Below are 20,225 nucleotides of genomic sequence, written 5' to 3'. Positions count from 1 at the left end.
TTTAATTGCCATACTCAAATGATGATTGTTATATATTGCATTGAACAACTTGAGCAGATCCTATAAAGTGAAAGCATTTTAAAGCGAAGAATCTGGATTTTGTGAAAGCTCTGCTACAATTTATTGATTATATATAACGTTACACTTGACTGAGCATTTACATATCAATCGTAATTCAAGAAATATTCTAACTACTTAATATAATCTTATGTTTTGAAATTCAAACTAGAGCTACGACAATTTACTCCTATATTAATAATTAATAATAATAAATATATTTTTAACGCAATGTAAAATTCGTAATACAAATTGTATTAATATGGATTAAAATATCTAATATCAGATTATTAAATAATGTGTTAATATATAGTTAGTAATATATAGTTCGAGAAAATACCATATTATTTATACTATTTAATATCGTTTAGAATACATTTATTAGAACATACTTTAAATAGTTGAAATAGTCTATTTGTTTTAAATCATTTATTCGAAAACCAACTAGTAATCAGTTTGTATAACATGAAAGTTATTTATGTAATGGGAATAGTTAAAAATATTTACATGTTATAAAAATATATATCGCAAAAAATATATAAGTTTTTCGCGTTTTGTTTTATAACAAACAGAATGCAGGAAATGTATAATGTGTGAGAATAAAAAAGAGTTGTGTTAACAATTAAAAATCTCAGGTAAATATCTCTGACATAATTTAACGATATAAATAAAAAAAATATTGTTTTCATATCGAATCTTTATGAGAATTAATATAATTATAACAGTGATTTTTTCTTTTTTTACTTTACATATAAATATGTATTTGCTACTTTGATATCAAAATTACATTAGATATAAAATAATTTAGAAATATTTGAATATGCTAAAACTAAAAATAATAATATCAGATTACATTGAACATTGCACACAACTTTGTTCATTTACACTCTCTTTAATGAAACCGTCACAATAATTGCTAAATTATGAAAGTGTCAAGACCTATCACGTGTTAAAATACATATGTCTAAATTATCTTGAATAAATTTTCCATTATTTTTTTTAAGAGCGTGTGTAATAATTTAATTGCATTTTCCTTTTAAATGTGACTACTAAAAATTTTATTAAAAATATTTTCTCTTCAGACTATAATCTAAAATACTAAAATTCTTAGCTTATTTATTTATTTATTATTTTTTTTCGTTTTAATTAACGTTTCCAGTTTAATTATTTTTTTATCTTAATTTTCTATTTTATTATATTGACTTTTCATTTTATTGTCAGTTTTTAATGTATTTAATTTATATAAAAACATTTTTAATATAATTTTACGAGCCTTGAAAATTGCTTTTCTAAGAGAAACAAGATTTATATGTTACCTATTATAGTTAAGTCGCGATACCATATTAGAGAATTTTTTTATGACAGTAAACCACATTCTTGTTAAAATTAATGCGACATAAAGTTTGAAAATGTGATGAATCTCGCGTGAATTTTGAAGCGTCAACGCAGGCAAGCGATTTTGACACATCGAACGGATGAAATGCGCTTAAATTACTTTGGCCTAGATGCTCCATTGACATTTTGGCCGCGATTCAACTTCGAACGAGGACACACCGCGACATCCGGCTGCCTAGCCATGTTGGGATTTAAATGGCGGTAGGGCTAATTAATAGCACGCCATTGGAAATTTATTACGTCAATGGTTATGTTTCAAAGAAGCACACTCGCTCGTAACGGCCGTCGTTGACAAACTTAACAAACTGCCGTTGACAAAAGGGACTCGCATTTCAAGTGCGGCGACGACGAACAAAGTTACAAACTGGCGAAACTTCATGCTGACGAAGCCGCAAATACTTTCGTCGGCGTGTAACAAAAAAAGTTTAATTTCGCGAGCTCACCGAAACAAAATTTGCGGCGGTTGAGAAGTTCTTCTCGCCGAGGTACTTCTAAAGAGCTACATTAAATTCGTTGTTTTTTTTTTGTTACAAGCGTTTCGCGCAAAACCAAGCATACATCGTCGGGGCGGCAAAATTTTCGTGGTTCTTTAAAGAACGTTTTCACATTTTTTTATAAACTTGCATTCTTAAGTCACGTCATCATTGTTCTTTCGTAATTACAATGTTGTATGCATTTTAATTTTTAATTATAACATGTATAAATTATAAATGCAATCAAACAATAATAATATAAATTAATCTAGTGTAATAATTTATGTACACATAAAAAGAGCAATAATTTATAAAATCTGCGATATTTTGTCTTTCTCTCTTTCTTGAGTAGCTAATGTCTGTTAGAAACAAATGTAATACTTGCAAAAAATCGTCAGATAATAATGATTAATAGTTTATTTTCTTCTTTTAAAAAAATATTTGTGTTATTTTATTCTCTGTTTTAACTTTTATATAAAATACATGGAAATATTTTTGAAGATAATCAAATTGTAAATACATACATTTAAAATTACATTAATACATACATTTCTGTTATTATTCTATTATTTCTACTATTATTCTACTATGTATTATTATATAAAGAGAGAATTGCGATATTTCCTCTTTACATTATTTCAAACATATATAATTTTCTTGTAATACGTCAGTTTAATATTTGGCTTTTATAATTTTTTGCCTACATATCTGTGTATGTACGAAGTCGTTATTATAAATTAATGACCGTTCGTCATCGAAGTCGTTATTATAAATTAATGAGTCGTTATTATAAATTAATACCCCGAGGGATACAGTTCGTATTCCATATGGAAAAGAAAGTCTACGACGTCTAGTTTCGATTAAGTGTAGTAATGAGGAATGTGAAATATCCCTCGAGACACCATTATTTCTATCTTTCATATAAAACTGGATTCTGGGTATACCTCGTTATGTCTTTATCAGACAAGTTTACACACACACATACAATACATATTGTGTTACTTATTTTTTTAAAGCATTGCCATATTTCCATATAGTTACAATTGCTAAAAATTGACATAACATATTTGATTACATACATATGTTGTGTAATAATCAAAATACTATCTATCTCTGCCAAGAGAATAATAATATTAATATAGAAATTGAATAGATAAATCTAACAAATTCAATTTTGTAATCATTAATCTAGCAAAACTACTAATATGCAAAAGCAATTATTAAAAAATAAAGCTATTATTTTGTAAATTTTGTAAATTGATAAAATAAAGATCTATATATTGAAGAGATAAATCGATCGAGTCTTTCGTCGATGTAAAAGCGATTCACACAATAATTTGAAATTATGTGAGTAATTAAATGATTAATCACAGTAAATGGCATAATATGATATGGGGAAACAAGTTTTGTTGGGATCGCATGTAATTCGTGGCACGGCATCGCATGCGGTCGGCTCTTTCGTCATTGAAACTCTGACACGCTCATAAACACAGAGCTCATTCGCTCATAAACACCGCATGCTTATCGTGTAGGTCTGTTAGAACCCAATTATGGGTCCGATCGCAATCGAACGCCGCATTCGCTAAAAACATGCAGGAATCTTGATCTTAGATGGAAATATACTGCTTTTACTGCAAACAGTGTAACGCTCCGATAGAATGTGTAACAAGCAAAGTTATGGCAAAGAGGTAATAATTACTTTGTTGTATACCGTCGCAGAAATTTAGTTCGCATTAGTTTTTAATACAAAACAGTACAGCAGATCCAATCGTTTATGATGATTAATGAAAAAATAAGAGAGAAAGAGAGAGAGAGAGAGAAGGAGAGACAGAAAGAGAGAGAGAGAGAGAGAGAATTGAAATAAACGAAAATAAAAAATAATAGGATTAATACAAAATTCACTATTTGGGTAATAATATGAAAGAAATGTCATATGTAGATGTATTACAAAATAATAATATAATATATAGTTAATACATAGACATAAATAATAAAGTTACTTAAATTAATTTGACCTGTAATGTGCTAGTTTATAATAATTAATATTGTAAATATTATTAATTATTGATTAAATATTACTATAAATAGAGATTGGAGTCTATATTTTTAGTTTATTAAAATAAACTCGTTTATTTTAGAATAAAATTGTGCAAAAGTATTTTTATTTGTTACAAATAATTGAAATAAAAAAGATATAAAGAACAGAATAAAAATATTAAACGTGTTAAGTCATAACGTTTATTATTTTAACGTCTATTATGGAAAATGTTGACAATAAACTTATTGTTAATATCATTTTGTTCAACATAGAAAACTAACAAATACCGAAACCAACTAGATGCTAGAGAAGGATAAAGTCAACAACATTTTATAATATATATAATATATGTACAACAAGGTAATACAAGTTTCCGGAAAACTGATGAAAATAACAATAATAAACAGCTTGGAATAGCAATTCATGCGATTCATGCGTGCATTATGGCATGTGGATATACCTATATTATAGACTCCATACTAATGTATATCGTCGCGTATGCCCTTGCCGCGAAATATTCCATATTCACATGTGTGTGTTCACCGCGGGTCACATCCTGCGCTACACATATGTGTAACTGAGAATTACAGAAGCGAAAATTTCCCGCTCTGTATGCCACGAAAGCGTAACGTGTTCATATTTTTCTATTCCTTTTAGCAAGAAAAGAGACAACATTACGTGCACAGATTGCACATATTTAAAATGATATAAATTAAATCTTTCTTTGTTCTTTGCTTGGGTTTTGATCCTTTACTCCTTTTACATGCCCTTTTTCACACATGTTAGAAACACGTAAGAGTTTCTAAGTATAATTTCATACTTCAAAAAAAGTAACCTTTTATTAGAAATTTTTTTTAATGTATACTGTTATAAATATAAATATTTTTAATATAAGTATTTTATAATAAGCGTATAAATATTTTTTAATGAGCGTAAATACCTATTTATTAAATACCTATTTAATAATTTCGCTTATTTGCAAATAAAATAAGTAGAGATCCATGCAGTTATTTTTTAAGATTTTTTTACAAACTAAATAAAAGCATTAAATCAATGAGAAATTGCAAAAATATAATTTTCTTCACACGTACTTTTGCACAAACTTATCGATTTTCGTACGTGCAATAGCGTACTAAGAAAAGATGATACAAATTCTTAACGTATATCCAACGGACTTGTTAAACAAATGATAGCTGAAAGAAGATCCGCATACGGAGTGACAAACTTAGTCAAAACGATATTTCAGAATTTTTTAAATAATGATTTCCGCACGCGCATTACACAAAATATTTTCTATGAATAATGTATACATTAAAAAATTTAGTAAAAAAGACATATAATTAAATAGAAATTACTAAATCAATAAATATGTAAAATTTAATACAATATCAATCGCATCTTGCCAAAATTTTTCTATTATTCTATTACATTTTTTCTATTATTCTATTTCTCTATTATAATAGGATAAAGACTCTACAGAAATGAACGTGGGGACAGATATGTAACCGAGTGTTTCAAACAGATTTTGACCGTAAGTTATTTCGCACACGAGGCATGAATATTGTAAATAAATCAAGATTCCTCGAGCTTCCGTTGTAAAAGATGCTCGTAGGTGCGCTTTTTTAAATAAAAAAAAGAATAATGGCACAAAATGGAGAAAAACCAGTGTAAGATGCTAAAAAAATTAAGTGACAGATCTATCGACTGGATATCCGTTTTATAGAAGAGAAATAATTTTTTATCTTCTTATCGAGCGATTATTTTCTTTTAGTAAACATGAAAAAGAGATGCGTCTTGTATTTACTCTCAAATAATGAAATTATGATATTTTATCTAGCTGTATCTATTTATATCTAATTTTTTAATACTTTATTTAGTATTTTTTTTGGTCTAAAATAATTACAATAAAAAGTAATGCACTATGAAATATTTTATCAAATATTGTAAATGATTTAAAAAATTGTGTTATGAATGTTAAAAAAAATATATTATAAATTATGATTTAAAATTTATAATATATTTTTTCCCTTCCCACTTTCTTCGGTCCAAATTTTATATATTTATATAAACAAATATAAATTTTCTGTAATTTAATATAATAGTAACTTTGCTTTTGCCATCGTATATACATTCCATATGAGAAAATTTCATGCGGAAAATCGAGCTAGTCTTATCGTGGGATTTCGTGAAGCGGAACGTACAGAAAAGTTGAAATAAATAATCGCTATTGTAATATAGGCCGCAGCGATAAACCGCATTGCACATATTGTACTAACGCGCGATGTAATCGGAATGCAGCGAATCGTCCGCTTGAAAAATGCATCTCCTCCTCGTCTAAATTCGCTGGCAGCCGTGCACAATGTTTGTCCAGTGATGTGCAAAATCGTGCACAACATACTATTGTTTTGTGAACATGACTTTCGGATAAGATTACTATGAGAATTACTATGAGAACTATGAATGGGGAAGAATACTATACAGAAATACACAAATGTACAAAGTAGCATAGTATGTTATAAGCTCCATTACTGAATTATACTAAGGACATTACGGAATTATACTAAGATTATACAATATTGAATATGCATGAATTGGACACTGAATTTAAAAGTATATTCATTGATATAAATATTATTTTGATATTAATATATTTATTTATATAAATAGTAATTTATTACAATTTTTATTTCAGCATTTCTTTTAAGTTTATTAATATCACATTATATTGAAAAGCTATACAAAAGGTGTAAATTTAATATAAATAAATGATATGTACTTTTTATTATCTCAAGGATAATGAGGTAACATAATAGATCTGAATAATAATTATTATGTAATACATAACAGAAAAAGATTAGACTCACTAGTTTTTAAGAATATGATATTTATAAATGATTATTATAATTATAAATGACATTTATAATATTATTTTCGATAAATGTTATAATATAAGTATTTTTTACATAAAAATTTATCTCAGAATTTATAATTATAATATTTCTTTTCTAGATTAATCTATTATAAATTAAAATTTTTTATATTTAATTAATTTCATTTATTTATTTTTACAGGTAAACGGGTCCTGGAGTTTACCTGGGTTTGTGTGTGATTTTTATATCGCAATGGATGTAACCTGCAGCACGAGCTCTATATTTAATCTCGTGGCTATTTCGATAGACAGGTAAACATTTTTCTTTTATTTATATTTTAAAAATGGAAGGATCAGTGTAAAAATATTGTATACATATATACACAATATTTTTACAGTGGTCTCATATATATATATATATATATATATATATATATATATACATACATACATACATACATACATACATACATACATATATACATACATACATACATACATACATACATACATACATACATACATACATACATACATACATACATACATGTATTTGGACAAAAGATTTTTTTTCAAATAAAATTTTTATATTTCTTATAAATATTATTTTATATAGAAAAGCTCACATGTTGCACGCATATAAAATATATGCAAAATAAAAATATGCTATAGAAAGCATAACGTTCTCTAAAATTCGTAATTTTTTAATTTATAAACAAGAAATATTTTTTTAAATTAAATTTTATATATAAAAACCAAAATAAATACATCACAATGAGTCTAATGAATCAAATGAATGAATTATAACAATACATTACAATTTTTTTACATTCTTTATTAAATTTCGACAGTAAAAGACATTAATGTATACTTTCACTTATTCTCACAGTCCTAGAAGAATCACATTAATTTCGGAAAAGTTTGGAAATCAGAAAGAAATGGAGTAGGTTGATTTGATTTAATGCCTTGAATATAGTTAAATCACGCCTGCGCATGGAATGCAACTTATTCATAAGAGAATTAGATATACTAAATGTAAGGCACATTTAAAAATTTATAATTATGAAAAAATAATTAATAAAAAAATAATTCATTAAAATCAATGTGCATATATAATACATATATATTTATATATATTATATTAATTTCTTATTAATATCTTTAAAAAATTATAACTTTCTTTGCAGTAAATAAAATATATATGTAACTGATTATATATTACACATCATGTATATTGTACAGACACATTGAGTGCTCAAAATTTAAGTATATTTTACTTCACACATTTTTAAATTTATGCAGGGATCTTATATTATTCTAAAAAAAATATCATTAAAAGTAATAATTATAATAATTACACGCAACAAATAGAACCGTTAATCGCGAATGAAATGCGAATTCTGAGAGACGGACGAGACAAGGATGTCATTGGATCTGCGGACACGGTTTTACGACTATAATGTCCGTCGTATGCGAGGGAATTGCAACACATACGAACCGAATTTGAATTGCAGATACATAGCGGTGACCCAGCCGATAAAGTACGCGAAGCACAAGAACAATAGAAGAGTATGGTTGACGATACTGTTGGTCTGGGCGATATCGGCCGCGATCGGCAGCCCAATTGTCCTAGGCCTGAATAACACTCCCGACCGGATACCGGATCAATGTCTGTTCTACAATACGGATTTTATCATCTACTCGAGCTTGTCCAGCTTCTACATACCCTGCATCATTATGGTATTTCTCTACTATAATATATTCAAGGTGAGAAAGCAATCATCTTTTTTTTGCGCGCAAATGTGTCATCGTGTGAAACATGTATCTTTTCGCATATGTAGCGAATTGAAGGATGTGTATACATGATATGATCAATATTTTGCGATCCGTATATCAATACACATGACAGTTATATTCATCTTCAGATTCTCTATGAAATAAGAAAAAATTTTTTTAAAGAGAAAGAGAGAGAAATTGAATTTCTTTCACAAAATCACGTTAGTGGTTTAAGTATACGTATATAATATATAATTTTTTTTTTCTCACGAAAGATACGAAAATATAAAATATGAAGATATAAGATAAGAAACTTAGATAAAATTAGCCAGAACAAAATATAAAATCATTCAAAATTGCATATTATAAATTAAATAAAACATTATAACCGTAGTTGGTATATGATAGTAATCAATATAAACAACGTTTTAATACAACAATTAAAAATCTCTGCAATTTAATAATTAAAATTTTTTTTATTTAAAAAACTTTTATCTTTCTCAAACGTAATTGTGATCAATAGTTATTACAATATATTTCACATCACTCTATCGAAAATCGATTGTGCTTTGTAATTAAGTAAAATTGTAAATAAAATTTACAACTAAATTATATTTTATTTGCAATTAAATTATATTTGTGCTGAATTTTAAAATATAATACAATTGCGTTGCATAGCAATTGCACAAAGAGTGCGAGTGAAATTTATTTCAAAGATTCTGCTTTAAAAAGGAGTCTATACCTGTCTTTGTAGTTGAATCGACGCACGCACGCGATGACAAGAAGACGCAAAAGAAATTATCTCTTGCTCGATTATAAAAGGGCAAAAATTTATTCTCGCTTCTTTTATCTCTGTGATTAGTTCAGGAACGTGAACTGATCGCAAAATTGGCTGCACCATGAAAGCTCTTATAAAGGCGAGTCCGTTGTCTTCGTAATTTAATTGTCACTTATACTTTGCGGCACTGCTAAAATTAATTCAGTTCTGTTATTGACAGAAAAATTTTTAATTGCGCCTTGAAATTGTAGGATTGAAAAAAAATCATAATGTATAAAAATTGTAATATGTTATGTCGGAATATTTTATCTAGATTTATCGGAATTTTTTATCTAGATTATTGGACATGTTAGAATTATAATAATATAATCATTATGTAATCATAATGTAACTGCGAAAATCTGTGGTTCAAAAATCAAATGCACACAAAAATGTAGAAATTAGAATATGGCTATATATAACCAAATATAGAATATGGCTATATATAAACAAATTTATAAAATCAATTTTATATATCTATTAAATGTTTCGTATTCGATAACAATCAAATATTCAAATTTCATACTATTAATTTCAATCGCAGATGTGTCGAACAAAGAGTCTTATGGTTATACAACGATTATTATATTGCGATTGATCATAAATAAGAGTAGTCAGATAATTTCCACGTTTAATGCGCATAGAACATTTCGATTGAACTGTTAATTTCATACTTGTGGCAATTATACGTGAACAATGCATGTGAAATGCCATAATAATATTGATACATGGCTTCTGTTTTCAATAATGTGACCACGTTATTTGTGCAATATGCACTCACATGATATAAAACGCATCTTTGATAGTACCATTGTCATTTGCAAAATTTTAAGCTAAATTTTGGAATTTCTAGAGAATATAAAAGATAAATTTAAATAAAAAATAAACGTATTTGAAATTCCCTGAGATTTTTCAGAAAAAGAATCTAGCGAAATTTTATTAAAAGATAGAATTTTATATGTATCTCTCTTATTAATCTTATTATAAATTTACAATATAATAAATATGCATTATATGTTATAACAATTTATATGTTGATTAACTGTAATTTGAGCAATATTATAATATTATAGTATTATAAAAAAAGAATAAAATATAAATTTAATTATATTTTTTTTCGTCATAATAATAATTATCTGAATTATAGATTTATTTTTTTTAAATAACCACAAAAATGTTTTTTAAATATTATCGTAAAGAAAGGGTATCAAAAAATATTTATAACTCTTCTTTGAAACTTACAAGAGAAACTAAACTTTTGCCGATGCACCGAAATCGATAACAAAATATTATAATGCTTTTGCGGGGATTTCCTTTTGTAAAACTGTCGAAATAAATCTCGTTAACTGTAGATAGGTGCTCGATAACGCGTCTCAAATGTTATCTGCAAGAATCTCACGCAAAGATTTATGTTATACGTTTACCTTGCGTTTGCAACCCCTCGTCTGATTTATATCGCAATGTAGGTTTTCAATTGATCGTTTCAGGCTCTGCGAAACAGAGCAAGAAGGGCACGTGCTAGCAGGAAACCAAATTTAGGCGATATAAAACCGGGAAGTATTATCGAAAATATCGCACATACGCGTAGGTGAGTAAAACTTGATTGTAAAATACTTGTAATAAATTAAATATTTATTATCTTATTATACTGTAAAAGTTACAGCAGGATCGATTTTCGCAAATTTATTCCAAATGTGCTCTATAATTAATAATATGCATATTTGATTTTGCAATTAAATGTTCTTTATTCAAAACTGAAAAGGAGGGGAAGAAAGAAAAAGCGAGAGAGAACATTAAAATTGGACTTTTAAAATTAAATTTGACTTTAAAATTGCTTTTATAACGATGTTAAACAATTTAAACATAACTCATATTGATTTGAAAGGTCTTTTATTTATTATATATATGAAAAATATATCAGCTACTATACTATATTTATGCTGTATCTTTTACATCTTTAATAAAACTGCTGTTTTGCATGTGACGCATGTAAATACATACATTCATTCATACATACATATATACATACATATCGTCTGTTTTCTTATTCTGATATATTTTTGTTTTCACGTGACTTTATAAAAAAACGAATGCAGTCTTAATATAGTTTAGATTAAAATTTGATAAATAAAAATGTTAATACTTTATAACGTGTGGAAGTGAAGAAATATTTCTATTTCTTTTTATTTTGCGCATTCGTTTTATGTCTTCTAGCACACAGACTGCAATCTTAAATTTTTAAAAATTAAATTATAGAATACGATTTATGAACGTTTTATGTACGTTTTATGTACACATGTACTTCTATATATCCTCAAACTATTGCATTTTCGATCCTCATGCCAGCTTCGTAGGTCGATAAATTCTTGGATTTTTAATTCCTCTTAAATTTTCAACTTGTATATTTTTTCACTTTTTCTTCAGTTATTGAATTCTTAGCTTTTACAGGTCTACTGCATAAAATAATTTATTAAATCGTCGAATTTTTTTTATTTTAACACGAACATAATTCTCATTATATTGCCCAATGCTAAAAATGTCCAATTAATTATAATATGTAAATATAATATATTATTCACACATGTGTACCTATTATTATGTATGTATATATATATATATATATATATATATATATATATATGACTATATAATATAAGATACACACAAATATATAATTTTACTCACGTGAAAATATACTATTTATCATAAATGTTCACAGACGAAAAGTGAGTTTTTTTTAATGCGATATACATGCATTTTATTTTTTTTAAATTCAAATTAATTTTTCAAAAATTTAAAAGACTTGTAATTTCTATATAAAATTAGAGTTTGAAAATAAGAGAATCTAAAATCTTAATTATATAATGTTTAGAAGAACTTAAAATTAATTACAAAACTTTCCCATTGTATTGTTAACAATGGGAAAGCTATAATAAATAACTTTAATACTAATAAATAACTATAATAGATAACTTTTCTCGCACACAATTTTGCTGAGAATAGATCGTCTCGAAATTGGGCAAGGAAGCTATGGCTGAAAGCACATTCCATATATTAGATCTAATCAGGATTGATTTTTGTGATTCCCAAATCCATGACAAATTATACTGCGGAAAAGGAGTCCGAGAGGAAATTTATTCATGTGCTTCCTTATACGATATTATCCGGCCCGTTTGCCGGTACGATAAGCGCGAGGATAGGCTGCCTCCACTTAAAGCTCGATGCGTGACGATTCTTTTCAATTTTCGCGACCGTGTAAGGCTTGCATTCCAACGAGACAATTTCTCGCAGAGATTGGCGTCAGCTGACAGGGCGCGGGTCGAGGAACGGCATGGCCGAGGGTTAAGTCTCGGGCATCCCTGGATAATTCGCTTCTCTCGCACGCCTTCGCTTGCACGTGCTTTCATTTCCGTCGTACTGACGAGGACGGCCTCGTCTTGAATAGCCAACTACTTCCACGCGGTTTAATCGCCAGCCTTTTTGCTTGCATCTTTTAAAGTATGCATCTCGTTACATCTTCCTTGTTCGTTCTTCACGTAAACTTGATGTTAAAATTCACGCAAATTGAATATTATGGGGAAAAATCTTTTTCTCAACAATTATGTCGTTTATAACATTAGTGGCAAAAAAATTTGATTAATATAAATAAAAACATCCAGTAAATTAAGAGATTATAATGTTACAATAAAAAGACTTGAATAAATTTTATAAACCAAAAGATAAATTTATATTTTTATCGGTTATTATGATTTATTTTATTAAAATAAATAGTATTTATAGCAATAAAGATTCTGCATTTCAAAGAAATAAAGAATGATCGCGCGAATATCTTAAATGCACAATTTAAATCTAAACGACAATAGATATTTCACTATCATTATGCAGTAAATATCCGCGATTGAATAGAATTTATATGACTATAGAATATAGAATATAGAATTCATATGACTATTACGTGATATTATAATCAGACTGATAGTATTTATATTTATTTATATGTAGTTATTTAGCAATGCATCAGAATATATAAAGTTATTCGTAGATCATAAATTCGAACATTATTTACTTCGAAAAGTTTAATGCGCGCATGATAATAACTTTACAGAAATATAAAATGCATATTCTAGTTGAACATTTGTTTCTTTTCAGATTTATGATTCGATAAATACATAATATGATATATATGTACAAAATGTACAATCGTTTATGTATATGTATTGTAAATATTATAATATTCCTAATTAAAAAATGATAAATTTTAGTGTTAAACTAAAGACTTAATTCAATAAATTAAATTTTCTAACAATGGATAACAAGCTTTTATATTTTGATTAACTAAAATTGATTTTTACTTCAAAAGAGTTTTAATTCTTGGTCTAAATAAAACGATATTTAATATTGAAAATTAAAAAGTTGTGTATTCAGGCATAGATATTCAATTAAAGTTCTATTCAAGAAAACTTAACCCTCCACATAAAGTAGATGGTTATTTAATTTGTAGATGGAAAAGGGAAGCGGCAAAGTGATTTTTTTAACAATTTATACAGCGCTATAGAGCTTAATGCATAGACATATACGTTCGTAAATATCCAACATCCTTAGATACTCAAGATTTTCGAAAAATATTAAGATACTTCGTTAAGTACTTGAGACCACCAACGAGAGTATCATGAAGATATAAACGAAACTTCCAAACACAAACTCTTGTTTACCTTTTTCCCAACGAAGAGTGCAGAAAATTTAAATATTTAAGAGCTTATATGTAGAGAAAACACGTACTCATATACTTGGGGAAAGCAACCGAAAAATTATTTAACATTATCAAAAAATGAATTTAAGTTAAAATGCAAAAAAGGCATCAATTATGATCCTTATTTTATTTTATATTATAAAATGTAAATAAAACACACACTTTAGTAAAAAAATGTTATATTATAATAAAAATATATTATAATATAATAGAAACTTTATATTATACAATAATAAAAAAACAAAAAATTTTATATTTTAATGAGTTTATTTTAATAATAATGATTAATTTGAATAAACTAATAGAATATAACAGAATTAAGTTAAGAATTATTTCGGTTTTTTTTTCACAAAATAGCTATCTATAACATAAAAAGATTTTTAATTATTTCCGCCAATTTATATGAAACCTAAATTAAAACAATATAATAATTAATATCTGAATATGTATATTTATTTTTTGAACATATGGATTTATAGTTTCGGTAATATTTTAGCGATGTTAAGATTCTTTTTTTAACTCTATACTGTTTTAAAATCTTTATAGACTTTTACGCAAAAGTATTGTACATATTTAAAAATAAAATTACTATTTTATTTCACATTACTTTTTATAAGCGAATATAATCAAAATTAATTTATATTTAAAAATGCTTATTTCCATTATTGACGTTATTAACGGAAAGAAACTAATAAGCATTTTCGCGTTCTCGTAGAGAATTATTTTATATTTTTTAGCTTAGTAGTTTTTACTATGACGTAAATCGTCTTTCCTATAATATACAGTATTTTCGGTTCTTGATAAATTAGACATTAAATGTTCATAGTTGCAATCGCAATGCGGTAACTTTATATATATTTTGATATCTCTCTGGGGTACAATGTGTCTGACATAATCCGGCATCTTGTTAATTCCCTATGTGCACCCATGTCGGTCACGTTGTCCTTTTATCGATTTTGTTATCGCACAGACCAAGATTTGGCCAGAACCGAAATTTTGATATTTAGCTTAACAATTTAATTCATGAATTTTGTTACCGGAGCATGCACATCTTCTTCCGAAGCTACCTTTATGTGTGTATATGACACTTGAATTTATCCAAGCAATTATCATAATTAATAATTATCCCGTATGATAACACAAAGTTGAAATTGTTTGTGTTGTGTTAAATGGAAATAAATAAAGTATGTTTATTAATTAATTAACTGAAATTGCATAAATCTCTATAACGATTTTCTTTAATAATACGTATTATATACAGATGTGTGTCAGAAAAATTTAAATCAATTAATTATGATTATAACATTTTTTTGATGAAACAATAGCAACAAAAAAATTATTTAATAACTCATTTTTTATTTTTGCTAATTTTATATATTAATATTTTTTATATATTTGATTTTGTTGCTATTTAATCCATATAAAATAAATAAATGTAGTCTATATTTTAATGTTAATATATATCTCGAAATATCTTTTTATAATTTTTTTATTTTCTCTAAATAATTTATTAAAAATACTTCAACTTGCAAACTTAAATTCTAAGATTTATTTAGATTATAATTTATATAGATTGCGAATTCATTCGTGCAATAAATTTGCATATTTAAATATAAAAATAAATTCTCTAACATGTGAAACTATTTTTCCGTGGGAAGTTTATTCATGCATGAATATGTCTTATGTATGCAAAAACTGACAGTCTAAGAAAATGCTGCGTCATGTTTTAAGCAATTATCAAATGTGTTGCTTAACATTCAAAGTAAATCGCGGATTATCTTTTTTAATTTGCTAATGTAAAATTTAACTGCAAAACTTCTAGCTTACAGAAGAAAAAGGAATATTAATAAAATTTATGATAGCAGACTCAAATCGTGATCTTTTGCTAAATGTAGACATTATTTTGCAATGCAAAGCGAGTTCTCTGCATGAATTCACAGACATTAAACATTTTAATGCAAATTCGCATTATTCGAATAGCTAAAATTCTGATAATATTACAAATTTAGAGAATATTCAATTTGATAAAATTCGCGAATTTGAATAAATTATGAAGAAAATTGAAAAATTTATGCGATTATGAATTTTACTTTAAATGCATTAGTGCGTATTGCACGTTAAAAGGCTGTTGAATAAATTAACGTAATATTTATATGTTCATATAATACATATTATGTTAGATAACATTATTTGGCGGGAAATATCAATATCAAAGATTTTATCATTCAAGGCATTTATATTATATACTACAATTTTCAATTCACAAAGTTAGCGTACAACAGAGTTTACATGAAAGTTTTTGATATTTTAATATAATTCTTCTTTCTTAAAATTTTCTTGTTTAAACATTGAATAATTGAGGAAAGAGAAATAAATACAAAACTTGAATATTATGATATTTCGATTGTTATTTCATAGCAAATTAAAGATAAACGGCAATCGTTGAGATCTCCGTTGTAAAAGAGAAACAGCGATGCTCTGTCACTCAGGATCTTGCAGGTGCTGTCAAAAAGCGTGTCATCGCTTTGTGCATGGTAGATACGCTACTTGCTGGAATAATGCTGAGGGATGCCGGAAAAACAAGGAAGTGCATGATAGGTGTAGAGGCTTTTCTAGAGGCTTTTGACTAAGATCACGTAGTGGGTATTCTGTGGCAAGGTTTGCGGAAACGGCGCTGGGGGCGGCCGCCCTGGTGGCTCCTGGGATCGAGGAACCTACGAACACCGCTTCCGGCAGCAACGAGGACGAGGACGAGACGCCCCTCGATCCCGTCGTCGTCATCTCCAACGACAAGAGCACGGAATTCTTTTTAGCCACGGTCGTCGAGGAAGCAGCGTAAGAATTTCATCATATCTTCCTTTCATTCATCTTGAGCGAAAGAAAAATGTCGGAATTTTCTTTCAACTTTGATCGGATATCGGATCACATTGTCATATTGTTGCGGGACATGTCATACTTATCATGAAAGACAAAGAAATGCATCATTTCTGAGATAATAACTTTCTTTCTACATCGTTAAAGTATACTTTTCTACGATAACAGCATGAGATGAAATCAAATGAAAAGAATTTGTGCGGTTTTTAATATCGTTTATTCGATATTGTAAAATGTATAATTATCAAACGATAAATTATATTGCATTGTATTTATGGGGGATTAATTATCTTTCCCGATTATTGGAATTATAATAACAGCACAAGTTAATAAATGAGAAATATTGTATTAAAAATTACAACGAGGAATTTATATTAAACATTTCATATAAATAAAAATTACTTTTTAAATAAGAAATAAAGAAATAAAATAATGTTATAATATTTAATTTTTGCATCTTTTTTGTGGAACATGCTGGACATTTATGAAATTGTTCACACACAAATAAACTCGGGTTATATGTATATATTAAAGGATATATAATGAATAATATAATAAAAATACAATTTTTCCTTTGCCAGTCACTAAGCTCCGAAAAATAAGACAATCGTTTAAAAATTCACGAATGCTTAAGAGGTAAAAAAAAATATACGTGATGTTTCGTTCATTTGTAAAAAGAGAAAAATAAAATTCGCGCACGACATTTCTTTTTTATAAATATTTAAAATTTTAGTATTTTTTATATTATTATTATACAGAGAGAAAATTCTTCTTTTCTCGCGATATTAAAAGAAACACTTGAAATTGAGCTTAATTAAATTGAACTATTAAATTGAACTTCTTTTACGTAATGTAACACTTGTATATGGATAAATATTTAATCGAACTACTATATAAATTTAAATATTTTTCAGGAGACATTATACTATCATTTTGTCGATATCGTATGATAAAGAAATTTATAAAATTTCTCAACAATAATTATTTTATATTTTTTTTCTCTGAAGGGTTTCGAGTAATGTAAAAAAGCTTTGACTCAATCAAAAGTTTTAGTTTACCCTTTAATTAATCTATTGGCAGAGAAAGAAAGAGAGAAATCTTCAATTAAGAAGGTATTATTTCTTCCCGTGCAGACCAAAATTTACGTTTATGTATCTCTCTTTTATTCTGAGTTTTTTTCAGATTACTAATAATATAAGAATTATTGTGTTATTATCTTGAGAAAGTAATAATTACTTCCCTTTATTTCTTTAATATATTGTATTTTAATTTTATTTATTTTATTATATATTATATTGCTTTTTTTAATAATATATTTACAGTAATGAAATACATAACAGATGATATATTATCAAATTACGCAATGTAATTATTTTTTCACGGATAAATATAAAAATAATCTGGATGTGTGAGAAATAATGTTTATAAATATATATATGTGTGTATATGTCTCTCAACAAACAAATGATATATATTAATACAGGTAATAAATTTCACTCAAAATTATTTTATTTTTTTTATGTTTAATTTCTCACATCAATAATAATTTACAACTAATTGTTTATAAATATATGTTTTGATTTTATAGTTGCGTACGTGTAAATAATTTTTTTTCGTATTTAATATCTGTATTGTTAATTGAATACATATAATCACTTGCTATGCATACATACAATATAATTTTGCGAACATCGTTTGTGACAATTATTTTTAAACATGCAACGATAACTTTGAAATTTTGTCATAAAACAAATTATAAGGAAATATTGAATTTCTTATGAAAAAGTTAAATAAGCTTTTTCATAAAAACTGCGATTAATTATTTTTCATTAAAATACACTTTTACACTTTTAAACAAAATATTTGATTAGTTATATCTTACATTTTCGGAGCATTTTTCGAATAATTTGTTTTATATAACAAAGAGACAAAAATAATTCAGAATAACACCGAAAGTTTATCGAATCGAAAATCTCGGATAGAAAAACATGATATTCCCAACGAATTTTAAGGCGATTGGGCAATTGAGCAAATTAAAAAAATTCACGGATCTTCTCGCGAACGTGCGAGAAATACAATAGAACGAGTAGCAAAAAGCCAATGATCTCGTGGTCCATTCAATTTCTTCGTTCTCTTCGGCTGCGGTACAACTCGGTTCGAACGTTCGCGTGTCTCTCTATTTCCAAAACCTCGTACAAAGCCCGCGTATAGTACTCGTTTAATGGAAACTCGTCGCTCCGATAGTAATCCGGAAGTTCGTCGGCTAATCGCGATAGACGGTTCCTTTGTGCTGGCGTGTGTGAACAATTTGCATTCTAACTACTTGTTAGAGAGAGAGAGAGAGAGGGAGGGAGAAAGAGAGAGAAAAACAGAGAGAGAATTACCTTTGAAAACAGGCCAATCAACTTCAAACACGGGCATTTTACGATTATTAATTAACGTGTATTTTCAGTACTTGATTGGAAGTGATAATAATATTTATTTTGCCACGCGTGGGATTTTCTGTTAAATATACGAAGAATTTATATACTTATTGTTAGAATGCAATTTGTAGATAAACAGAAATCTTAATAGTTGTACACACATATATTTCTGTTTTCTAGTTATAATTTAAAAAATTGAGAGACGATATAACATGGCATTATAAGACTATGAACGGATTACATGCGCGATTTATTATTTTAATATTATAACAATTATTTTGACATATGTATGAAAATATTTTATATTAAAATATTTAGTAAAATAAAAAAATTATTTAAAAAAGTCTGTTTTACGCAATCTGTATAAAAAATGAAATTTCGTTGTTTAAAGTGTTTAAAATGATTCGTTCTCTTCGTATTGTTGTCTCTGAAAGATGTAAGATCTTGTCGCTTGCATGCACATTTTAATAAAAAATTATTAATATGACTCCATTCAGATGCCTACATAATTCGATTCTCCATGAGATGCTTTCTTTTAAATATATTCTCATATTCCAATTATACAATACCAAAGTAGCAAAATATCAAAAATTATGTTGATCAAAAAGTACGCGATTAAAGTGCTTTTCGAAAAGAAAAATGTATTATTATTAAATATTCACAAATCTCTTTCTCTAGAATATAAGGACAATAATTAAATAATAAAAATACAAAAAAGATATTGCACAAAAATTAAAATAAACGAAAATTTTT

General features: G+C 26.9%; 1 protein-coding gene across 3 annotated transcripts in view; it reads left to right on the top strand.

The window, feature by feature from the left end:
* The window catches only part of LOC105254705 (dopamine D2-like receptor), a 206,485-nt gene that overhangs the window by 184,739 nt on the left and 1,521 nt on the right, over positions 1-20,225 (top strand). For 2 of the 3 annotated variants that reach the window (XM_025411684.1, XM_025411683.1), the window contains exons 3-6: positions 7,035-7,144; positions 8,347-8,599; positions 10,913-11,013; positions 16,816-17,010. In XM_025411684.1, the coding sequence (XP_025267469.1) occupies positions 7,035-7,144; positions 8,347-8,599; positions 10,913-11,013; positions 16,816-17,010 (659 nt within the window). The remainder of the gene's footprint in view (positions 1-7,034; positions 7,145-8,346; positions 8,600-10,912; positions 11,014-16,815; positions 17,011-20,225) is intronic. The other variant, XM_025411685.1, reaches the window with a different exon arrangement.

The sequence above is a fragment of the Camponotus floridanus genome, unplaced genomic scaffold (genome assembly GCF_003227725.1).
Source record: "Camponotus floridanus strain SB8 unplaced genomic scaffold, Cflo_v7.5 scaffold42, whole genome shotgun sequence".
Classification (NCBI taxonomy): Eukaryota; Metazoa; Arthropoda; class Insecta; order Hymenoptera; family Formicidae; genus Camponotus; species Camponotus floridanus.
The sequence above is the reverse complement of the archived record's forward strand: the minus strand, read 5'-3'. Positions and strand labels throughout refer to the sequence as shown.